This window comes from Mobula birostris, chromosome 12, assembly GCF_030028105.1.
Source record: "Mobula birostris isolate sMobBir1 chromosome 12, sMobBir1.hap1, whole genome shotgun sequence".
Lineage (NCBI taxonomy): Eukaryota > Metazoa > Chordata > Chondrichthyes > Myliobatiformes > Myliobatidae > Mobula > Mobula birostris.
In genome coordinates, this window is record NC_092381.1 from 80,134,623 (window position 1) to 80,158,816 (window position 24,194).

General features: G+C 44.2%; 1 protein-coding gene across 1 annotated transcript; it reads right to left on the reverse strand.

Moving 5' to 3' along the window:
- Window positions 1-14,650: 14,650 nt before the first annotated feature.
- On the reverse strand, window positions 14,651-18,247 carry LOC140206074 (regulator of G-protein signaling 21-like). Its single transcript, XM_072274198.1, has 5 exons — window positions 18,028-18,247; window positions 17,488-17,598; window positions 17,312-17,373; window positions 16,527-16,693; window positions 14,651-15,971 (listed from the first exon to the last, which is right to left on the reverse strand). Exons 1-5 carry the CDS (start codon window positions 18,132-18,134, stop codon window positions 15,786-15,788), a joined length of 633 nt encoding a protein of 210 aa, XP_072130299.1. The 5' UTR covers window positions 18,135-18,247; the 3' UTR covers window positions 14,651-15,785.
- Window positions 18,248-24,194: the final 5,947 nt, after the last annotated feature.

Below are 24,194 nucleotides of genomic sequence, written 5' to 3' on the forward strand. Positions count from 1 at the left end.
TGTTAAATAGTGAAATCCTTATGTCATGCTTAAATTTAGAGAAGATCAGTTGTTCAGTTTTTGAATCTAGCCAAGACTTTTATACATTATGGGGACCATTTTTGAGTTATTTTCAAAACCTTTGATTTGTTGAAAAGTACAGATGGTGGTTAGTAATATATTTTATTATATGATAAGGGTTTTTTCCCCCTTTTTTTGTGCTTTTCCTAACAGCTCTGACTTTGGTAGTGGGTTTGGATTTTTTTTCTGTATAACAAAATTATTATATTTCAATATTACGATTTAATTTAATTTTTATGACTACAGGGTTTTGTGATTGTAATTGCATTTTTAATACAATGTATTTGATGCTATTTTATTTTTTTCTTTTGACTTATAATATGTACCTTCTTGTACTCTGTATTCTTCTATGCAGAAACTAATAAAAATATTGAAAGAGAAATAGCGAAATCCTCAGCCCAACTCTAACTGATCAAGATCTCCTTGCAATTCATTGTAATTTGCTTCACAATCAATAAGAACCCCTCATTTAATATCATCAGCAAACTTGCTAATAACACCATGTACGTTCACATCCAAATCATTTACATGCACTATGAAATATTACTAATTGGAGTATTCAATGCAGTTCTGAACACATACCTACAGGAAAGCTTTAAATAAAATTGAAAGGGTGTGGAGAAAATTTACAAGGATGTTGCCAGGACTTGAGGACCTGAATTATAGGGGAAGGTTGAATAGGCTTGGACTTCATTCCCTAGACTATAGGAGTATGAGGGGAGATTTGATAGAGGTATACAAAGTTATGAGGGTATAGATAGAGTAAATGAAAGCAAGTTTTTTTCCACATAGTTGGGTGAGACTAGAACTAGAGGTCATGGGGACCTGGTTACTGGCACTGAGCATGGGTCCGTGGTGCAGAGAGAAAGGTGGACAAGAGGGGAGCAGTAGTGATAGGGGACTCATTCGTCAAGGGAACAGATAGGAGATTCTGTGGATGTGAATGGGACGCTTGAATGGTATGTTGCTCCCAGGTGTCAGGGTCAGGGGTGTCTTGGATCGCGTCCACAGCACCTTGGAGAGGGAGGGAGAGCAGCCAGATGTCTTGGTACATATTGGCACCAATGATATAGGAACGAAAAGCAAAGAGGTCCTGAAAAGAGACTTTATAGAGCTAGGCAGAAAGCTGAGAAGCAGGACCTCCCAGGGTAGTAACTTCTGGGTTGCTGCCTGTGTCACACCCCAGTGAGGGTAGAAACAGGATGATTTAGCAGGTAAATGCATGGCTGAGAAGCTGGTGCAGGGGACAGGGCTTCAGGTTCTTGGATCACTGGAATCTGTTCCGGGGGAGGAATGACCTGTTGAAAAGTAACGGTTTGCACTTGAACCTGAGGGGAACCAATATTCTCGCAGGCAGGTTTGTTAGAGCTGGTGGGGAGGGTTTAAACTAATTTGGCAAGAAGGTCGGGGAACTGGAGTGAAGGGACTCAGGATAGGTTGAATGGTAAAAAAAAATCAAATATAGCATGCATTCAGACTGTCAGGAAGGGCAGGCAGATGATAGGACAAAAATTGCACCCAGCAGGGTGAGTACCAATGCACTAGGGATGCAGAATCAACAAGGGTAGCAAATACAGTACTCAAAGTTTTATATCTCAGTGCATGGAGTATAAGAAATAAGGTGCATGATCTTGTTGCATGATCACAGATTGCCAGGTATGATGTTGTGGCCATCACTGAATCCTGGCTGAAGGATGGTTGTAGTTGGGGCTGAATGTCCAAGGTTACACATTTTATTGGGGGGATAGGAAGGTAGGCAGAGGGGGTGGTGTGGTTCTACTGGTAAAGAATGGCATCAAATCAGTAGAAAGATGTGACATAAGATTGGAAGATATTGAATCCTTGTGGGCTGAGTAAAGAAACTGCAAGGGTAAAAGGACCCTGATGGCAGTTATATACAGGCCTCCAAACAGTAGCTGGGATGTGGACCACAGACTACAATGGGAAATAGAAAAGGCGTGTCAGGAGGACAATGTTATGTAATTCATGGGAGATTTCAACATGCGGGAAATTGGGAAAATCAAGTTGGTAATGGATCTGAAGAGAGTGAGTTTGGTGAATGCCTATGAGATGACCTTTTAGAGTGGTTTATCGTTGAGCCTACTAGGGGATTAGCTATACTGGATTGGATGGTAGGTAATGAACTAGAGGTGATTAGGGAGCTTAAGGTAAAAGGACCCTTAGGAGACCAGTGATCACAATATGATAGAATTCAACTTGAAATTTGATAGGGAGAAAGCAAAGTCTGATGTAGCAGTATTTCAGTGGAGTAAAGGAAATTACAGTGGTATGAGAGAGGAGTTGGCCAAAGTAAATGGGAAGGAGATTCTGGCAGGGATGACAGCAGAGCAGCAATGGCTTGAGTTTCTGACAAAAATGAAGAAGGTGCAGGATAGATGTATTCCAAAAACAAAGAAATACTGAAATGGCAAAATTGTACAACTGTGGCAGACAAAGGAAGTCAAGGCTAATGTAAAAGCAAAAGAGAGTGCATACAACAAAGCAAAAAACAGTGGGAGGAAAGCCTTTAAAACCTACAGAAAGTAACTGAAATAATCATTAGGATGGAAAAGATAAAATATGAAAGCCAGCTGGCAAACAATATCAAAGTGAATAGTAAAAGCTTTTCAAGTATGTAAAAAATAAAAGAGAGATGAGTATTTTGCACCAGTCTTCACTGTGGAAGACTAGCAGTGTGCCAGATGTTGAAGGGTGTGAGGGAAGAGAAGTGAGAGCAGTTACTATTACAAGGGAGAAGGTGCTCAAAAGCTGAAAGACCTAAGGGTACATAAGTCACCCGGACCAGATGAACTGCACCCTAGGGTTCTGAAAGAGGTAGCGGGAGATTGTGGAGGCATGAGCAATGAACCTTCAAAAATCAGTGGACTCTGGCATGGTGCCAGAAGACTGGAAAATTGCAAATGTCACTCCAGTCTTTAAGAAAGGAGGAAGGCAGCAGAAAGGAAATTCTAGACCAGTTAGCCTGACCTCAGTAGTTGGGAAGATGTTGGAACCAATTGTTAAGGTTGAGGTTATAGAGTACTTGATGACACAGGAGAAGGTAGGACAAAATCAGTATGGTTTCCTTAAGGGAAAAGCTTGCATGACAAACCTGTTGGAATTCTTTGAGGAGATTACAAGTATGATAGATAAAGGGAATGCAGGGGATGTTGTCTGTTTGGACTTGTGTGCTCTCGACACAGTGCCACGCATGAGACTGCATACCAAGTTAAAAGCCCATGGTATTACAGGAGAGTTACTAGCATGGCTAGAGTAAACACAAAATTCTCTGCCGATGCTGGGGTCAAAGCAACACGCACAACACGCTGGAGGAACTCAGCAGGTCGGACAGCATCTGTGGAAATGAACAGTAAACGTTTTAGGCCGAGACCTTTGCTGCTCGGCCTGCTGAGTTTCTCTAGCATGGTCAGAGTGTTGGCTGATTGGTAGGAGGCAGCAAGTGGGAATAAAAGGATCTTTTTTCTGGTTGGCTGCCAGTGACTAGTGATGTTCCACAAGGGTTGGTGTTGGGACCACTTCTTTTTATGCTGCACATTAATGATTTAGATGATGGAATAGATGGCTTTGTTGCCAAGTTTGTAAATGATTCAAAGATGGGTGGAGGGACAGGTAGTGTTGAGGAAACAGGTAGGCTGCAGAAGGACTTAGATTAGGAGATTGGGCAAGAAAGTGGCAAATGAAATACAATGTTGGAAAATGCATGTCATGCACTTTGGTAGTAGAAATAAGTGTGTAGACTCTTTTCTAAGTGGGGAGAAAATGCAAAATCTGAGATGCAATGGGACTTGGGAGAACAACCTAAAGGTTAATATACAGGTTGAGTTGGTGGTGAGAAAGGCAAACACAATGTTAGCATTCATTTCAGGGGGTCCAGAATACAAGAGCAGGGATGTGATGATCAGGCTTTATAAGGCACTAGTCAGCTTCACCATGCGTATTGTAAGCACTTTGGGCTCCTCATCTAAGAAAAGATGTGCTGGCATTGGAGAGGGTCCAGAGGAGTTTCACAAGGATGATTCCAGTAATGAGAGAGTTATCATACGAGGAACGTTTGATGGTTCTGGGTCTGTACTCACTGGAATTTAGAAAGATGAGGGGGGGATCTTATTGAAACCTTTTGAATGTTGAAAGGCCTAGACAGAGTAGATGTGGAAAACATGAAGCATCTTTCCCATAGTGGGGGAGTCTAGGACAAAAGGGCACAGCCTCAGGTTAGTGGGGCATCCATTTAAAATAGAGATGCGGAGAAATTTCTTTAGCCGAGCGGTGTTGAACTTGGGGAATTTGTTGCCACAAGCAGCTGTGGAGGCCAGGTTGTTGGGTGTATTTAAGGCAAAGCTTGACAAGCTCTTGATTGGACATGGCATCAAAGGTTACAGGGAGAAGGCAGAAGTGGGTCTAAGGAGGGGAAGAAAGGATCAGCCATCATGGTTGAATGGTGCAGCAGACTCGATGGGCCAAATGGCCTAATCCCGCTCCCATGTTTTAGGGTCTTATGGGTTAAGGGTGAAAGGTGAAATATTTAAGGTGAAGATAAGGGCAATCTTTTCACTTATAGGGTGATGAGGTGTGGAACAAACTACCAACAGGAGTGGTGGAAGCCGGTTCAATTTCAACATTTAGGAGAACTTTGGACAGGTACATGGATGGGAGGATATTATGAAGGGCTATGGTCCAGGTGCAGGTCAATGGGACTAGGCACGAAATAGATGGGTCAAAGGGCTTATTTCTGTGCTTAGTGCTCTAAGAATCTATGACTCTGAATGGTAGAATCCTGAAGATTTATTTGTCATCAAACACTTTCAACTAAGCTGATCTCATGAATTAATTTCAGGTTTCTGTTTAAACATGAATGTTTCAATTTCCATTTCTTGCAGGGAGAGGCAGCAGGAAACAAGAGAGACTCACTTGTCGATGACAAAGCGTCCCTTGTAATTGCTGGCCTATGTAAAAAATGTTATGGTAAAAAATGCTAAAGCTGATTTAATTAGCGAGTCCCAATTTAGCAACATATGTCAGGCTAAATACAGTCTATGAATGCGTTTATGCAACCAGGACAAAATTAACTCGGTCTAAGTTTGGCAAATCCGAGGGGCAAGGTTTTCACACTGAGAGTGGTGGGTATATGAAATAAGCTTCCACAGAAAGTTGTAGAGAGCAGTGAATTGCAATGCTTAAAAGTTGTTTGGACAGGTACATGGATAGGACGGGTTTAAAGGGGTATGAGCGAAATCGGGCAAATGGGATTAGTTCGCAGAGATGGCATCTTGTTTGATTTGCACATGTTAGGCTGCATATCCATGCAGTATGATTCTATGGATTTATGTTGATTTCGACTCATTGCACAATGAACCTTTGATGTCTTTGCTGTTTCTCTGCACAGCAGGCGTAGGTTCTATTGGACTGCTTTGGCACATGGGTAGTCCAACACAGTACAGGCCCTTCATCTCTCAAATTGTGTTGATCTTTTAACCTACTCCAAGATCAATCTAACCTTCCCTCCTACAGAGCCCTCCATTTTTCTATCAGCCATCTGCCTATCGAAGAGTTTCTTAAATATCCCTAATGTCTCTACCACCAGCCCTGGCAGGGCATTCCAAGCTCCCACCTTTAAAAAAAACTATCTTTGACAACCTCCCTCCTTACTTTTTCTCCAATCATCTTAAAATTACACCTTCTTGTATTAGCCATTTCTGCCCCAGGGAAAAGTCTCTGGCTGTCCCCTTTATCTCTACCTCTTATCATCTTATATACCTCTAAAGAGAAAAGCCTTAGCTCACCCATCCTAACTTCATAAGACATCTAGGCATTATCCTGGTAAATATCCTCTGCATCCTCTCTAAAGCTTCCATATCCTTCGTATAATGTGGCAACCAGAACTAGACACAATACTCCATGTGGTTTAACCAGTTTTATAGAGCTGCAATGTTACCTCACGGCTCTTGATCTCAGTCCCCTGACTAATGAAGGTCAGTACACCATACGCCTTCTTAATCATCCTGCCAACTTGCATGGCAGTGTTGAGGTTACAAAGAATATGCACCCCAAGTTCCCTCTGTTCCTCCACACTGCTGAAAATCCTGCCATTAACTCTGCCTTCAAGTTTGACCTTCTGAAGTGTATCACTTCACGTTTTTCTGGATGAGACTCTCATCTTTCCAGCTCTGCATCCTAACCAAGTCCCATTGTGACCTATGACAACCTGCTACACTATTCACAGCATCACCAACCTTTGTGTTATCTGAAAACTTAAAAACCCACCCCTCTACTTTCTCATGCAAGTCATTAATAAAAATCACAAACAGCAGAGGTTCCCGAACAGGTCTCTGCAGAACACCTCTAGCTACCGATCTCCACGCAGGATATGATAACCACAGCAGACTGAGAAAAAACTTTTAAAAATGTTCCCCGATTCCAATTCTTGTGTCATCCTCAAGCCTATCCTTTTTTCCATTACCTGATAGGAAATTACGCAACAGGTAGGTGTGACTGAGTGTCCCCTGTCTGGCGTTCTGTGAGTCATCACGGTTGCTATCTGATTCACAATATCATTGCTAAAATTAAAATATTTAGACCATGCAGCGGGTAAGTGAACGGAGTGATTTGATTCTGGATTGTATTGATCATCCCAAACCTGATGAGTGGACTGTATGGCTGCATCATATGAGAATATGGCCCACATTTCCATGCAGAGTTCATTTGACATCCTTCATTTGCCTCATCTCACCTCTCAAAATTTATACAAATCCCAGTACTTCTGGGAGGTGGAGCGAAGTAAAGATGCGCTAAACGGCGATTCCATTGCTTGCATCTTCGGAAACAGCTCTATTCCTATCTATAATGTCTTTATTGTTCCCTTTCAGGGTTCTTTTGAAGACCTTGACTTGGAGTTACACACAGGCTTCGGTTCTTTGCGGGACCTGATCTCGGGGGTTTCAGGATTGGCTGTTGTTCGGCCAAGGGTTCGGCCTGAAAGTCCGGCTCGGTTTTGGAAGCCTAAGATCCCGGGGCTCTGGAGATGGGCTGACCGAGGGTCAGTGTCACGGCAGGAGACCCGTGTGTCGTCAGAGGAGTCGGGATGTCTGCTATGTGCCTGGAGACCCGGGATTTTTGCGATCTTCAGGCACAGAGTTGGAAAAAAGTGATGTAACAGACTTCTAACATTGTAAATCATTGAGTTGTTTATTATGTCTCCCCACTCGCTGGGAAAATGGAGACATCTCCCTCTCCCTTACTAAGGAGAGAGAGAACCTGTGGTATGTCGAATGCTGGGTGGAACAGGTAGTCTTTGCAGGTCTGTGTCTCTACAATTGCTTTGCTCACGCTTGAGTGCTTGGTGGCAGTGCGAAGCTTGCTTCTGTTTTGCCGGCGGTGGGGGGGGATTGTTCCTCACTGCCTCTTATGTGCGGGAGGGAGGGGCGCTTGGAGAGGGGACTTTGGGGTTCTTATGTTTAACTGTCATTCATTCTTTGGGGCACTTCTCTGTTGCCGTGGATGTTTGCAAAGAAAAAGCAATTCAGGATGTATATTGTATACATTTCTCTGATATTAAATTGGATCTTTCAACCTTTGAACCATTTTATCTTCCACCTGAAAGAGGGAGGAGAAGATGGCAGTGCGACGCAGCGCGCACGGCCGTTCCCAATGAATATCGATATGTGTAACTAGGAGTGCTGTGCACAGTCCAGATTTGATGGGGACAGTCGTGAAAATGCAGAGGAACATCTGGAGTAACTTCTGAAATGCCTGCCTGGCTGCCGCTGCTACTGTGCGATCGAGACTCTCCGGAGATGAAGGCCCCAAATCCTCAGCTTTGCGTATCGCCAGTTGCCGGGGCCGGGGTCGAAACGCTCGGCAGAGATGGTGCTCGGTGCTCGGTGTCGAATAGGTGGTCGGAGGCTCAGAGTTTTTCGGACGGACTCGGAGTCGGACTGTGGTCGGATGCTTCTGGGATGCTGCATTGGCAAGTTAGCGACGCTGGAGGTTTACCGTCTGCGTGAGATGATGGGACTTTCGAGAGACTTTGAGACTTTTACTGTGCCATGGTCTGTTCTTATCAAATTACGGTATTGCTTTGCACTGTTGTAACTATGTGTCATAATTATGTGGTCTTTGCTAGTTTTTAAGTCAGTTTGTTATGTGTTTTCGTGATATCATTCTGGAAAAACATTTTTATCATTTCTCAATGCATGCATTACTAAATGACAATAAAAGGGGACTGTGTGTCCTCATAATCACAATCATAATCATATTAATTTATCTGATACTTTTGAAAGTGCAGCCCAGTTTGTTCCACTTCACTATTCTTTCTCCATAGACCTGCATATTCTTCTGCTGTGGGTTATCCTTCTGCTTTTACCATTCTATTGCAGACAATCTAGATCTTGCTACATACTGTATTTTTGTCCCTTTTAGTTCCTATACTTATTTCTCTGGTTTGTTCGTTAGGTGCCGGCCGCATGACATAGGTGGTCATGGCCTTTCGATGACCATGATTGTCTTGGCAAAGTTTTGCCATTGTCTTCTTCCGGGCAGTGTCTTTACAAGACTGGTGATCCCAGCCATTACCAATACTCTCCAGTGATTGTCTGCCTGGTGTCAGTGGCCGCAGGACTTGTGATATATGCATCAGCTGTTCATACGACCATCCAGTACCTGCTCCCTGATCAGGGGCTAAGAGGTGCTACACCTTGCCCAAGGGTGAACTGCAGGCTAGTGGAGGGAAGGAGACCCTTACACTTCCTTTGGTAGAGACTTCTCTCCACCCTGTCACCCTGTTCCTCTGGTTATTGATCATTTCCACTGAAACAATTTCTCTTCAACTAAACTTTCCATAATTTTCAACAACCCTATCAAATGTCCCTTGTTATCTGCTGTGCTCCAAAGACAGGTTCCCATTTTCCCTTCTCCCTGTATACACCGTCACAGACATTGGGAATGGAACAGCCTCTTTTGTCCATGCTGACCAGTGAGCACCCACTTACACCAATCCTATACTCAACTCATTTTATTCTCCCATCAATTCTCCACTATTATTCCACCGCTTGAGATTCTGATCCAGGTTTATTTCTTTTATCGCATGTCCATTGAAACAGAGTGAAATGCATCATTGACACTAACTACCAACGCAGCCAGAGGATGTGCTGGGGGCAGCCCACAAGTGTTGCCACACTTTCTGGCGCCAACATAGAATGCCCACAATGTTCAGCAGACCAACACAAGCAACAACAACACAACAACGGCAATAAAAGCTCCTTTCCTCTCTCCCACCCACCCATTCTCTCACATACAGACAGGCCTTTAACCGCAGGATAGGCTGCCTCCGGGCCTCCAACCTCCAGTCCTTGGCTTGGACTTGAGCACTCGTAGATATCGGCCCTCCAACTTCTGGACACACTGAATCAGGGGCTTTGACCATCAGGCCTCCAACTTCTGGACTTGCTGACTTCAGTCTTCAACCACTGGGCTTTGACCTTTGGTATCCAGCCCAGGACAAAACAATCACAGGAATTTGAACTTTTGGCCTCCAACCCCAGGACTCGCTGACCGAGGAGGCACTGGCCTACATGCCTCCTGCCACATGTACCTCCAATCTTAGACCTCACCAACATGGGGGGGGGGGGGGGCGACTAGCCCTCATCCACGCGGTTCTCTGACCTCGAACGTTGACCACGGGGATCACTGATCTTCATCTTCAGCACCTGCCAACTCAACATGCATCCATGTGTATCACTGGCCTTCAATTACAAAACATTCCAATCTGGATCTGACCCCTGCCTGACTCATCGTTTACTTCCGCTATCCTCCAACTCTCCCTGATTCCTGTCCCTAATCCCTAACCTGTCCCCTAGCTCCCTGTGGTGCCCCAATAACCATCCCTACAAACCTATAGAACAAATAAGTATAAGTGATGACCTCGAGAGACATCGCGGCTCAGTACTGTCTTGACTGGAAGCACCCTGAAAATGGTGGTGACTTGCCAATGTGATTTACAGTGACCAGTTAACTCACAAGCCTGTTCAAATTTATGATGTGAAAAGGAACTGGAGTCTATGGGGAGAAACCCACACCATCACAGGGGGATCGTGCAAACTCCACATGGAGTGCACCTGATGTCATGATTGAACACTCGTTGCCAGAGCTGGGGGACAGCAGCTCTATCAGCTGAGCCATTGAGTTGTCCTTCTTTTAGACTCCACTATCACTGGAACACATCTCCTCTACACTTCTTCAAAGGCCATTCTTTCTTGCTACAAATTGCCACTCAGATTTAAGCACAACATTTCAGCTAAAGGCTGACTGGTGTTATACTGTATAGCCTGTCTCTGTTCCCCAGTACTTTGCTTGCCTTCCTGCACTGCACTTTCTCTGAAACACTATGTTCTGCTTTCCATTTAACTATCTTAATATGCTTATGCTTGTACTGTTCTGTCTGGATGACATGCAAACACTTTTTTTGTTGCATTTTGGTGTATGTGACAATAATTAAACCAATGTCAATATCAAATCAAGGAGTTCTTGAGCTTTTTTAATAGTAAATTTGTTTATTATGGCCAAATGCAGTGGGGCGAGGTTGTCAGTTAATGCATTTCATGACCAGTCTCTCAAAGCACTTCAAGATGGTGGATGCCAGAGCTAACAGGAAGCAGTTATTAAGGTAGGTAGATACTTTATTGATCCCAAAGGAAATTATAGTGTCACAATAGCATTACAAGTATACAGATATAAATATTAGAAGAGAAGTGGAAAGAATAAAAAATAAGTTACCACAAACAGTCCAACAGGAGGGGGTAACACACATCAAAGTTGCTGGTGAATGCAGCAGGCCAGGCAGCATCTCTAGGAAGAGGTACAGTCGACGTTTCAGGCCGAGACCCTTCGTCAAGGCTAACTGAAGGAAACAGGAGGGGGTCATCACTTCCCCAGCTACTGGTTGACTCATAGAGCCTAATGGCTAAGGGTAAGAATGATGCTCATGTTTTTCTAAGGTACTGGGATGATTGTGGTCTCCTTAACGCAGGTGGAAACTTCAGATTGTACCAGGGAAAGTTAAAAATATCTGCAAATACTCACGCCAGATGATCAGTGCTGGATCTGAGATACAGCCAGGGACACTGTTTGGTCCAGCTACTTTCCACAGATTCCCTCTCCAGAAGACTGACCTTACGTTTGCAACGGAAACTGTGGATTCATGCTCACTGGCGCGTGCTGGGGTAGCTGGTGACATTGTAATCCCCTTCCGTTTTTACGTTCGAGTCCAGGTTTGTTGTCATTCAACAGTATGCATGTATTCTGCCAATGAAACAATGTTCCTCCAGACTGAGGGACACAACCACAGTACACATAACTCACTAACAGCACAGAGTAATTCCACCACAAATAAAATCGATTCTAGAAAACTGGCATTTAGCATAAGGTGCATTTACAGCACAGGTTAAAAAGTGAACAGTATAACAGTATTGACACTTCATAAGTGATGAGACCTGGGTTGGAGTCCAGTAGTCTCATTGCCTGGGTAAGAAGCTGTTTCACATCCTAATAGTTTTTGTCACAATGCTACATTAGCTGGTATGGGGCTTTTCATTCCAGGACGAGGGAGATGTCCTCCTTTTTTAAAGAAAGGGGCTTCCCTTCCTCCACCATCAACTCTGCTCTCAAACGCATCTCTCCCATTTCACGTACATCTGCTCTCACCCTATCCTCCCGTCACCCCACTAGGAATAGGGTTCCCCTGGTCCTCACCTACCACCCCACCAGCCTCCGGGTCCAACATATTATTCTCCGTAACTTCCGCCACCTCCAACGGGATCCCACCACTAAGCACATCTTTCCCTCCCGCCCCTCTGCTTTCTGCAGGGATCGGTCCCTACGTGACTCCCTTGTCCATTCATTCCCCCCCATCCCTCCCCACGGATCTCCCTCCTGGCATTTATCCTTGTAAGCGGAACAAGTGCTACACATGCCCTTACACTTCCTCCCTTAACACCATTCAGGGCCCCAAACAATCCTTCCAGGTGAGGCGACACTTTACCTGTGAGTCGGCTGGGGTGATATACTGCGTCCAATGCTCCCGATGTGGCCTTCTATATATTGGCAAGACCCGACGCAGACTGAGAGATCGTTTTGCTGAACACCTACGCTCTGTCCGCCAGAGAAAGCAGCATCTCCCAGTGGCCACACATTTTAATTCCACATCCCATTCCCATTCTGATATGTCTATCCACGACCTCCTCTACTATGAAGATGAAGCCACACTCAGGTTGAAGGAACAACACTTTAAATCCGTCTGGGTAGCCTCCAACCTGATGACATGAACATTGACTTCTCAAACTTCTGCTAATGCCGCACCTCCCCCTTGTACCCCATCCGTTATTTATTTTTATACACACATTCTTTCTCTCTCTCTCTCTCCTTTTTCTCCCTCTGTCCCTCTCACTATACCCCTTGCCCATTCTCTGGGTTTCCTCCCCCCCTCCCTTTTCCTTCTCCCTGGGCCTCCTGTCCCATGATCCTCTCATATCCCTTTTGTCAATCACCTGTCCAGCTCTTGGCTCCATCCCTCCCCCTCCTGTCTTCTCCTATCATTTTGGATCTCCCCCTCCCCCTCCCACTTTCAAATCTCTTACTCACTCTTCCTTCAGTTAGTCCTGACGAAGGGTCTCGGCCCGAAACGTCGACTGTACCTCTTCCTAGAGATGCTGCCTGGCCTGCTGCGTTCACCAGCAACTTTGATGTGTGTTGCAGTGGTTAAAGAGGTTATGGTACAGATGGTGGGGGTGGGGGTGGAGTCACTGACAATGCTAAGGACTCTGTGTAGGTAACGCTCCTGGTGGTTGGAAGAGAACCCTGATGATCTTCTCAGCAGTCCTCACAGTCCCTTGTGGGGATGTATGGTCAGATGCCTTTTCTTCTCATTTCCTTTAATAGCTTTCATAATTTGTCCCCCCACCTTCAAAGATTTTGCGCAGACGCCCCTCGGTTCTTCTGTTCTTGCATCTCTTTCCAGACTACTCTCTATTTATATTGCTCTGTTGAAGCGAATCACCCTCCTCTGCTCCATGCTAAACTTCACCTGTCATGATGCTGTCTCTCTCAGCAGCCGGCCTTCATTCTCCTGTAATACGTTACACTTTACTTCCTTTCGGAGTCACCCACAAACATTGAAGTTATGCCAAGTGCTGTTCATTAACATAGTGTATAGTAAAAAGTGTTGGTTGACCCCATGTGAGGCAGTTCGGCTCAGTTTGAAAAACAACCATTTGCCACCACTTGCTGCTTTTTGACTCTCCCACACAGTTAAACCCCCTCCCTTTTAATCTCACTGATTTCATCTGACTTTAGTTATCCCCTCCTGACAGGCCAGCTCCAACATACAGTCAGATGTGTTTGGGCTGACCTGAGTGATCTGGCACTCCAGCAATCTCCTGGGGAATTTGGCTAGGCTGGGAGTGGAGTGCATGGCCACCGTTTCCTAATGGCAGAACGTGGACCTGTGGTGAGTTCCGTTACTCCTCGTCGATTAAAGCCTCAGCTTGCATTTGACTGCTCTCCCTCCCGCTGCTGCTGCAGGAGGGTGCAGGTTCGACCACCTCTGCGTGACTTGCGGCTGTGGGACTCTTTCTCGGGAGGGGGGGATATTGCGGTTTGATGTTTAATGTCCTCAGCTCTGATCGCGCTCTACGGTTGCGGACTCGTTTTTGGAGGACTCTGCAGTTCACGTTCCAAGTGCACCAGTTAGTGTTGTTCGAATGTTGGCAGAACAGATGATAAAATATGAAACTGCAAGTTGTGGCTCTCAGGCTGTCATGAAGTGCAACGGCTCAGCGGTGCTCAGGAAGAAAAGTAGGTGATTGATGGGGATGTAGGAGGGAGTGGTGCCTCAGGAGAATTATACTGAGCTCTGCAGCCAGAAGAGAGCTGCTATTTACAAGTGTCTTTAGGTAATGCATGCTGGCTCTAAGTAATGCCCGGCAGATACGAAATTGGTCCAGCTGCAGAGGACAGTCAACATTGGAGTTAGTGCATGCCATAGGTCGATGTCAACGGACCAGCTCACTTGATGACTGAATGTGATGTTTGCTGACCTCAGGATCTGACTGCTTTATCCTGCCTTCTGAGAGGAGTGAAAACAGAGCACGGCAAAGTGTCTGCAATCTGAATCGGTAACTGTTCCCACAAATGATGCCCGACCTGCTGAGTGTTTCTGGAAAATGCTTTTTTTGTTGACAACCATGAGGAGGCTGGCTCCCGGTGAGCTCAGTAAGGTCTGGTAACAGCCCTTTGCCTTTCTCATTATCATTCCTCAGCCAGGGAGGTCCCCACGCCATACTTCACAGGGTTCACCAGCTCCCAATTACTACTGTTGGTTTCTGCCTTCATGGGGTCAATCTGCTGATAAGTATATGGTGAAAATTCAGTTGCTTCCAATCAAACCTCTACTGTGACTTCTTAATGTTGTCCCACAACTGTATCACCTTATAGAATGTAATTGCATTTAAGGCTTAATGAAAGAGTGAGATTACTATAAAAAAATTAGAAGCACAAAAAAAATCTGGTATAACATCTGAGCTGAATTCAAATAACTTTATTTATAACCTATTAATTCAGAATTCTTCAATAACTGAATCAACATATGTTTAAGTTGTTCACATCACAGGCAAGAATACAGTTTTAGCATCTGCACAATGTTGGTCTGTAAATCACATCTCTGAATATTTTCACACCACCCCGCCACACCCTTTAAAGTTCTGAGCTTGGTTAAGTATCAAGAAGTGATATAGGTAATGAAGGTTGGGTTGCATTTTGAAATGAAGCACAAAAGCACGGTTTATACATTGGATTTGAAGGGTCATCATCCAAAGTTCAGCTTCAGTACATTAAAATGATTAAAAATCTTTTACTGACTCTATGATCGATTGGCTTTGTACACTTTGGATCATGTCCAACAGAAACACTGATAGTGTGAGAAGCCAGGCAATCACTAGTTACACGAAGATATCAGATCTTAAGCAGTCAGCCAAGTCGCTTTTTACAGGGATAACATGGTGCAAACTTGGAGCAGTTAATCTTCTCTCTATCCCTAAATATTTCAAGTTGGGGATAGCTGTATTAGATCCGACTAACTATCTAGACAGCTGGAAGCACAAATCCAATCTTATTAGAGATTACAGAGGAAGATTTTGCATTTTCCAATGTTAGATAAGTACACTGAAAGACTAAGCAATCACACATTTAATTATATAGATCTTAAGTACTATTAAATGAAAGCATTGTCATTGTGTCAATGCACTTTTTACTGCTGGTGCACTGCCAGTGCAACATGCACCTCTCTCCTCACTAACTTTTCTCTTCTCTCTCTCAAAGGCAGGGCAGGCTTCCTGACCTCCAAAGGTCCTTTTGTCTTCCTGGAGGCTCTGCACTCTGCTTTGTCTCCTTCACCTCCACGCAGATAACTTGGCTCTGGTAAGCCACTGAGTTTTCTGCTCACAGTGGGCCATTGTTACTTTTCTCTCTCTGCCTTTCAAAAGGCTTCATTGGACTTTTCTCTATCCTTTCTGGGACCTCGTCTTGGCCTTTCACTGTTCACGTCCAACGAGTTGTTAGCTTTCAGTCCTTTCCCATGGAGTGCTTTACTCACAGCAAAGAAAACAACCACATCTCGACAAGAGGTCATCTTCAGATTTGCTTTGAACGAATGAGCATGTTCATGTTTGGTGATGGTCGAGACTGTTGTTGAGTATGTTCTGGTAGATATCTGACTGAAGGAACCTTGCATAGCAATTATTCTCCATCAAAGCGTAGATCTTCTTCTGTGCAACTTCAAAGCACGAGCAGGTTGGGTGTTGAAGGTTTTTGGTGATTGCATCTTTAGTATAGTAATCCACATTAATCTGTTATAAAAAATAAATTGTAACACTATTAGTGATTGCTGCAGAGCTCTTGTCAGCATTAACATGTCTCGTCTACGACATTTGTTTACTTCTATTATTGCAGACAGCTAAGGGTGATTGTCAAAGAAGAGATTCTGTGGATGCTGGCTATTTTGAGCAACATACATAAATTGCTGGAGGAACTCAGCAAGTCAGGCAGCATCTATGGAGGGGAATAAACAGTTGATGTTTTGGACTGAGCTCCTTGTCCTGACGAAGGGTCTCAGCCCAAAACATTGACTGTTTATGCCCCTGCGTTGGTGCAGCTTCACTTGTTGAGTACCTTTAACGCAGGAAGAATGTAGAGCCTTTGTGCTCACCACACACGCAGAACGGAGTCTGAGACTTGTCTTGTCCATGTGTGTCAGTAATCATTATGTACATATTGAACCAGCACTACTGTGGAGCTTCTACTTCAGTCTATCATTATAATTGATCCCATGGACATTGATGCCTGTTTAGTTTTCAATGAAGTAAACCCTGATAATCGATAGGAAGAAGTCAGTCAACAATTACCTCTTTAGGAGACATTGGCTCAAGAAAATCTGAGAAGATCTTCTTTGCTCTGGAGGCTTGTTTTGTGGGTGACTTAATTTTCTTGTAGTCCTCACAGGCCAGCCAGAACTCAATGTTCTCATCGTTGTACTCAGACTTAAGGAACGTTTTAAAGGCAATCAGCCCATCTGGAGAGAAGAAAAAAGAAATAATACATTACTTCATGCTACTTCATTCCTCAATTGTCATGGTAATTACATTAAAATTTCTTAACAGCTCTGTTGACTTTCTAAAGCCCATAATATTATAACTCTGATATTTGCAGTGCAGATTACTGCTACTCTTTGCTACTGCTGGCCATAATGCTTACTTATGCAGCACGTAATGCAATGTGCAAATGTTACTAGGGAAAGGGTGAACATTATTCTTAATGTTCATCACATTAATATCACCTGACTTTACATTATTAGAACTTGAATTAATTTCTTTCAAGTCAAACTGTAAAAGAATCTATGCAGTAGAATCTATGTAACAATGTTATGAAGGATTTTAAAAAATGAAATGAAACTTCAGGATTTAAACTTCCATGTTTTTATATCTCTAAGTGTATTATTTGGATTTAAGTAGGTTGCAATTTTCCATTAAAGCATCAGATTATTTACTTTGGGCACTGAATTTTAAAGAGTGCCTTTCCCTCTTGGACAGATTTAATGGGAATTCAGAACTTCTCATTATATTCCAAAGAAGGAAGGGTAATCAGCACAGAGAGGCAACTGATCATAAGTGATGTACAGTAAGCTGCTTACATTTATGACCCAGTAGGTTGTCCAGTGATTCAGCCCATTTCAGTACTTCTTCATGGGTGGGACTGTGGAGAAATAGAAATAAAATGATTATTGACGTCTTTGCATTCAAGGTTACAAATGCACATTTCAAATAAATGTTTTGGAGCACCAAGGTTTAAGTAGGCACAGCAACTTACTTTAAAATGATTTTTCCTCCTCCTGGTTTGACCTTTGCATGTTGAGAGGAATTGGTGGTTGTCTTCTGATGCTGCAATAGGTGTGAACACCGATTCTTCAGCTCTTTAATACTGCAAAGGAAAAGATACAGACATTAGGAATGTCAGGAGAAGTATAACTATAATAACCTATAATCCAAAAGATGTTTCTTTCTCCTCAAAACTCCACAAGTAAAGTGAGAAAATAGTGAAGCAAAAACCTACAGTGTTAATTCCAAAAGAAATGCAAAGCGACATTGCCCTATTGTCTACAATTAGATTTCAAATCTCGGGCAATGCTCTATAATTCTAGCAATTATCTTTGTTTTACTGAAGCAATGATTTTTTACAGTTCTGAAAATAGTTGGTCAGTACTATGCAAAGCAGAAGTAGATCTAAAACTCTGAAAGTGCAAAAGTTAAATCTGTCTACCCAGAGAGGCAGACATGAAACAAGAAGCTTTACACTAGGTGGTGTAACAGCTGTTAATGCAGGGTTTATTGCTTATTACTTATTACTTACAAGCTCTGTTTGTGCATTTTCGTTTGCATCTCGTCCTGTTTGCTCTGGTATTCAGTTTTGCTTGGAGAATGTTTTGAGTGCACAAGCAAAATCAGGGACTTCTGCATGTTTTTCTTCACTAGAAGCTGCTGCTGGATTTCCTCAGTTATACTCCTGTCACTATCCCTCTGGCAAGAGCTGACAGTATCTGCCCCTTCTCCTCTTCTGCCTCCTTATATATACGCACAGGCATACACACCCATTTCGCTTGTGGGTGTGGATTAGCTGTGACTAGAGTGAAGGATGATTTACTGTTTATAACAACAAATTGAAACTGGTTTCAAGATCCTGGGCTGGGAACCCAGTGCTGACGCATGTCCTGCTTCAGGTTACCTCAAGGCAGATCAGATTAGGCTTGCCTATGTCGCTAGGGCACAAACAACATTCTTGGCTCATTAGGAGAAAGCAAACAACGTGTCAACAAACAGCCACAGGAAATGAGATTAATGATAATGCAAAAGGATTTTAAATGGTTCAAATCCTTGAAGGATGTGACCTGCCGCATATCAGGTTTGATTTGGTTGTTGACGTGAACAAACTTAACAGTGCACTTTGGGACATTTGTACAGCTTTGACGTAACTGCAAAAATGCAGATGTCTGTTTAAAGGAGTTTAAAATAAAACAGAACTAACTTGGCTTGGTTACTGTCCTTCTGCATTAATCTGAGTTTTTAAGAGACTGATCTATAAATTAATTAAAATTGTGGGCCTCTGTCTTACTTTGCCTGAATTTTAAGGCTGATTTATACTTCTGCGTCAAATCGATGTTGTAGGTATGGCATCGCTGCAAACCCTACGCAGAGCCGACGCGGATCCCTACACCGTAGCCTGACGCGCACCTCTCCCAAAATGTAACTACGCGTAGCGGCAACGCAGACCGCAACAACTGTGATTGGTCCGCTTGGTAGCATCGCATTTCCTCCTACACTGCAATAGCTTCCCACTGGGCGACTGAAGGGCAGGGAAGAAACTCTGGCTGCAATGCTTTCCATGAAGCTCTACAGACCTCCGAAATTATGGAGGACACATTTCGCTTTTATGAAAAAAGATGCTTGCTTTAAACTTGTTTACCCCGAGAAAGACTCCCATGACCATGAAGCCTTGCACGGGCGGGTGTGTGCGCATGCACGATGTGTCCGAATTGCAGAGCGACGCAGACACACCAACGCACAAGTATAAATGCTCACACTGTGTTGTGAGTGTTTTTTAGACTATGCATCCTGAACTAATTTCAGGAGAGGGAGTTGCTCAGTGATGTCAAAGATGGGGAGGAATTTTGTCACAGCATTATGACTGTGAAATGTCCTACTTCAGAAATCTGAGGAGGTGAAATTAGTGCATTCAACCAAGGCAGGGACTGATAGATACTTGAGCTGCAGATGAGTCAAGGGGTATTGGGAGAACACAGATGAGTTGTATCGAGGCCAAAGTTGGGTCAGCTGTAACCTTATGTGGAGTGAGTTTGAGAGCTAAGTGCCCTATTTGTTGCCTCCATGTTTCTTATGATTTTAAGTGGTTGTTCTATTTTCCATCAGTTAGATGTTTTGTAAATGTTTAGGAATCATGGTAGTTTTGAGCATCAACATTTCCTCTATGTTCTAATTGTTTTTTTGCAAAGCATAGAAACATAGAAAACCTACAGAACAATACAGGCCCTTCAGCCCACAAAGTTGTGCCAAACATGTCCCTACCTTAGAAATTACTAGGGTAATTTCTCTATTTTTCTAAGCGCCATGTACCTATCCCAAAGTCCCTTAAAAGACCCTATCGCATCCGCCTCCACCACCGTTGCCGGCAGCCCATTCCACGCACTCACCACTCTCTGCGTAAAAAACTTACCCCTGACATTTCTTCTGTACCTACTCCCCAGCACCTTAAACCTGTGCCCCCTTGTGTTAACTATTTCAGCCCTGGGAAAAAGACTCTGACTATCCACATGATCAACACCTCTCATCATCTTATACACCTCTATCAGGTCACCTCTCATCCTCCGTCATTCCAAGGAGAAAAAGCTGAGTTCACTCAACCTGTTTTCATAAGGCATGCTCCCCAGTACAGGCAACATCCTTGTAAATCTCGAGGCTAGGAGGCTCGAGGCTTGAGGCTAGGAGACAGGCTTGGGGTCTCGAGGCTCGAGGTTTGGAGACAGGCTTGGGGTCTCGAGGCTTGGAGACAGGCTTGGGGTCTCGAGGCTCGAGGCTTGGAGAAAGGCTTGGGGTCTGGAGGCTTGCAGACAGGCTTGGGGTCTTGAGGCTTGGAGACAGGCTTGGAGTCTCGAGGCTTGAGGCCTGCAGGCTGGGGTCTCGAGGCTCGAGGCCTGCAGGCTGGGGTCTCGAGGCCTGCAGGCTGGGGTCTTGGTCTTGAGGCCTGCAGGCTGGGGTCTTGGGTCCTGAAATGCAGAGGCTTGGGTATGGGCTCCAAGCCGGAGACTGGGCAAGGACCCAGCACCTGGGACTTGACTCAGGCTCAGACTCCAGAACTAGGCGAGGACAAGACGAGGCTACAGGACTTAGCATGGCTTGGGTGAGGAACTCCTGGGTAGGGCAAGACACAAGGACAGGTAAAGACACATGGACAGGACTCAGATAGGACTGGACTAGGCACAGACAGGACAAGGGCCTTCAGGAGCATGGAGCCTTGGACTAGGAGAGACAGGAGCATGGAACACAGAGCCGGGACCCCTCCTTGGGAACAGGACGTAGAGCTGGGACTCACACACATAACACAGAGCCGGGACCCCTCCTTGAGAACAGGATGTAGGGCTGGGACTCATACACAGAACACTGAACATGAAGAGATGGATCCCAACACAAGGTGGTGGCAAATGCCAGACCCACCTAGCGAAGGCAAGGACACAGAGAGACAATCCCACACAATGAAAGACAGTTCCTTTTCTTGACCTAACCAGATTCCGGTCTTGCTCCAGCAGTAAAACTTCGGGTCTCCAGGCTAGGTGAGCAGGCAGAGAGCCGGGGGAGGTGAGGAGGGGGGAAGGGGGAAGGAGGAAGGGGGAAGTAAGAGGAGAGGGGGGAGATGAGGGAGGGGGAGATGGGGGGGAGAGAGGGGGGAGAGAGAGGGGGAGGGGGAGGGAGGAGACAAGGAGGGGAACAGGTCAGTCAAACAGGGAATTACTGGTTTGCAGAGGTATTTATGTCTCAGCCCCAAAACGAGAAACATGTGCCCACAACAGAAACGGGGGAAAACCAGAAACCCTGGAACAAGGAACCATGGACCGGAACACGGACTTCACGGACTGGACCATAACACCAGGGTCCTATATAACTGCAACATTACCTCTTGGCTCCTAAATTCAAATCCACAATTGATGAAGGCCAATACACCGCATGCCTTCTTAATCGCAGAGTCAACCTGCACAGCTGCTTTGAGCATCCTATGGACTCGGACCCGAAGATCCCTCTGATCCTCCACACTGCCAAGAGTCTTACCATTAATATTATATTCTGCCATCATATTTGACCTACCAAAATGAACCACTTCACACATCTGGGTTAAACTCCATCTGCCACTTCTCAGCCCAGTTTTGCATCCTATCGATGTCCTGTTGCAACCTCTGACAGCCCTCTACACTATCCACAACACCCCTAACCTTTGTATCATCAGCAAACTTACTAACCCATCCCTCTACTTCCTCATCCAGGTCATTTATAAAAATCACAAAGAGAAGGGGTCCCAGAACAGATCCCTGAGGCGCTCCACTGGTCACCAACCTCCATGCAGAATATGACCCGTCTACAACCACTCTTTGCCTTCTGTGGGCAAGCCAGTTCTGGATCCACAAAGCAAGGTCCCCTTGGATCCCATGCTTCCTTACTTTCTCAATAAGCCTTGCATGGGGTACCTTGCAAAGGTAGCTATAAAGTAAATAAAGCAATGCTCAATGAATCAGTCTGACTTTAAATAGTCCTTTTTCCTTTGAGGCTCATTTGCACTGGTTCAAAGTTTTCATTGTCAAAATCAGATGGACGTTTACCTTGTGTTAAATTTCTACATAATCTTGACACGCAAATTCATGTTGCCTGTATGGAGTTTGCACGTTCATTCTGTGACTGCACGGATTTCCACCAAGTGTTCTGGTTTCTTCCCTTATCCCAGGGATAATAGATTACTTGGCTACATTAAATTGCCCTGGTGTAGGTGCCAGAGGAATGGGAGGCTGGGGCGGGCGGTGGTTAGGAGGTAGGGTTAGGGGCGTTCACGGACCTTTGTGCAAAGAAAGGATCCAGGAAAGTAAGTGGAGTAATGGAATTGTCTCTAAAGGCCGGCCTAGATTTGAAGGGCCAAATGCCCTTCTATGCCATAAGAAAATAATGTGAAATATACAGTGCCTATAAAAGATATTCACCCCCACCCTTAGAAGTTTTCATGTTTTATTGTTTTACAACATTGAATCACAGTGGTTTAACTATGGCTTTTTTTGACACTGATCAACACAAAAAGACTCTTCTATGTCAAAGTGAAAACAGATCTCTACAAAATGATCTAAATTAATTTTAAGTATAAAACACTGAAGATTGGAACTCCTCCAGAGCTGTTAAAGGTCTCGTGGTGGCCTCCCTCATTAGGTCCCCTCTTGCACGGTCACTCAGTTTTGAGGATTGCCTGCTCGAGGCAGATTTACAGCTGTGCCTTATTTGTTCCATTTCTTGATAATTGACTTAACTGTACTCGAAGGGGTATTCAGTGACTTGGAAATTTTCTTGCATCCATCTCCTGATTTGTGCTTTTCAATGACCTTTTTGTGGAGTTGCTTGGAGCGTTCTTTTGTCTTCATGGTGTAGTTTTTGCCAGGATAGTGACTCACCAGCAGTTGGAACTTCCAGATACCGGTGTATTTTTACTACAGTCAATTGAGACACCTTGACTGCACACAGGTCTCCAAAAACAGATCGCCATTTAACTAATTATGTGACTTCTAAAACCAATTGGCCACAGCAGTGATGATTTGGTGTGTCATATTAAAGGGGGTGAATACTTTCACAATCAATTATTTTGTATTTTATATTTGTAATTAATTTAGATCACTTTGTAGAGATCTGTTATCCCTTTGACATGAAAGATTATTTTTCGGTTGGCCAGGGTCAAAAAAAGCCAAATTAAATCTACTGTGATTCAATGTTGTAAACCAAACATATGGGGGGGGGATGGTGGGGGTGAGTACTTTTGTAGGTACTGTAAGCACAGCTCTGTCAGAAGTGTTAGCTGGGAACTGAGGGGTAGAACATAGGCTTTTCTCCTTGATGGATGGAAAAGACGCTGTACCATCATTGCAAGTAAAAGCAGAAGTTTATGCTTCCTGACCTCATCGCGTTTACCTTCCGACTTATATCATTAGATCCGGTCACTTGGTTTCTTATCTCAGTGCAAAGTGTAAGAACTTGCTGTACACCAATCGATTTCCACACTTCCTACATTGTCACAGGCATGATGCTTGCAAAATTATCTGTTCTGTGGTTGACATGACCCAAGGTCACAAAATGTGCTAAAACATAGAACATAGAACAGTACAGCACAGTACAGGCCCTTCAGCCCACAATGTTGTGCCGACCCTTAAACCCTGCCTCCCATATAAACCCCCACCTTAAATTCCTCCATATACCAGTCCAGTAGTCTCTTAAATTTCACTAGTGTATCTGCCTCCACCACTGACTCAGGCAGTGCATTCCACACACCAACCACTCTCTGAGTACATCTACTATCTGTTTTAGGTTTACTATCTAAAACATTAGATAGCTCTAATGATAAGCTCATTGCTTTTCTGTAGGTGTGGTGATAAGGGTGTTGTTTCTGGTGCAGGGAGAAATGTGGAGCTTCAAGCCTTATGCTCACTTGCAAAAGCTGCTTGCTCAAAGCTCTTCTCCATTTTGTCATTATACTATGACTACACTTCCACCTGGAATTTCCTTATGACCTGTGTAGTCCAGCTGATCACTCTTTGGAAGCTGATAAAGACCACTAAGCCCATTATGTGCACATAGAACATCAACTGGGAATATGGGTGTTTTTGTGAATGAGTGTGTGTGTGTGTGTGTACTGGCAGGGAACATAAAAACTGACCGTAAAAGCTTTTATAGATATGTAAAAAGGAAAAGACTGGTAAAGACAAATGT